The sequence below is a fragment of the Etheostoma cragini genome, chromosome 19 (assembly GCF_013103735.1).
Source record: "Etheostoma cragini isolate CJK2018 chromosome 19, CSU_Ecrag_1.0, whole genome shotgun sequence".
NCBI classification, from domain to species: Eukaryota; Metazoa; Chordata; class Actinopteri; order Perciformes; family Percidae; genus Etheostoma; species Etheostoma cragini.
The window spans coordinates 1,276,542-1,276,894 of NC_048425.1; the positions used below are offsets into that span (position 1 = coordinate 1,276,542).

Sequence of the window (353 nt, forward strand, 5' to 3'; positions counted from 1 at the left end):
TTGTAAATAATGTAAAAGGATGTAAATATTATCAGCTTTTCTTTTTTTTTTTATAAGAAGAGAACATATTGTTAGAGGAGAAGGATGAAGGGATTAGTGTGAGGATGGAGGGATGAGTGTGAGGATGGAGGGATGAGTGTGGATCAATAAAGACGAGATTTATAAAACCGCCGAGTCACGTGACGTGTTTGTTAAAGATTTGGGAAAGCGTTTTTTTATTTAATTTGCTATTTTTTCATCTGTTAGAGAAATGGAAACAATGGAATAATCTTTAGATTTAAATGGAGCGCTGTGTAGTTCTGGTTTCTCTAGAGAGACCCCCCTTTACAAGTGTCTCTATAGACCCCCCCCCC

General features: G+C 36.8%; 1 protein-coding gene across 1 annotated transcript in view; it reads right to left on the reverse strand.

The window, feature by feature from the left end:
- Window positions 1–227: 227 nt before the first annotated feature.
- anapc10 (anaphase promoting complex subunit 10) overlaps window positions 228–353 on the reverse strand; it is a 3,553-nt gene continuing 3,427 nt past the window's right edge. The window contains exon 6 of the mRNA XM_034857326.1: window positions 228–239. Coding sequence (XP_034713217.1) covers window positions 228–239 — 12 coding nt within the window. The remainder of the gene's footprint in view (window positions 240–353) is intronic.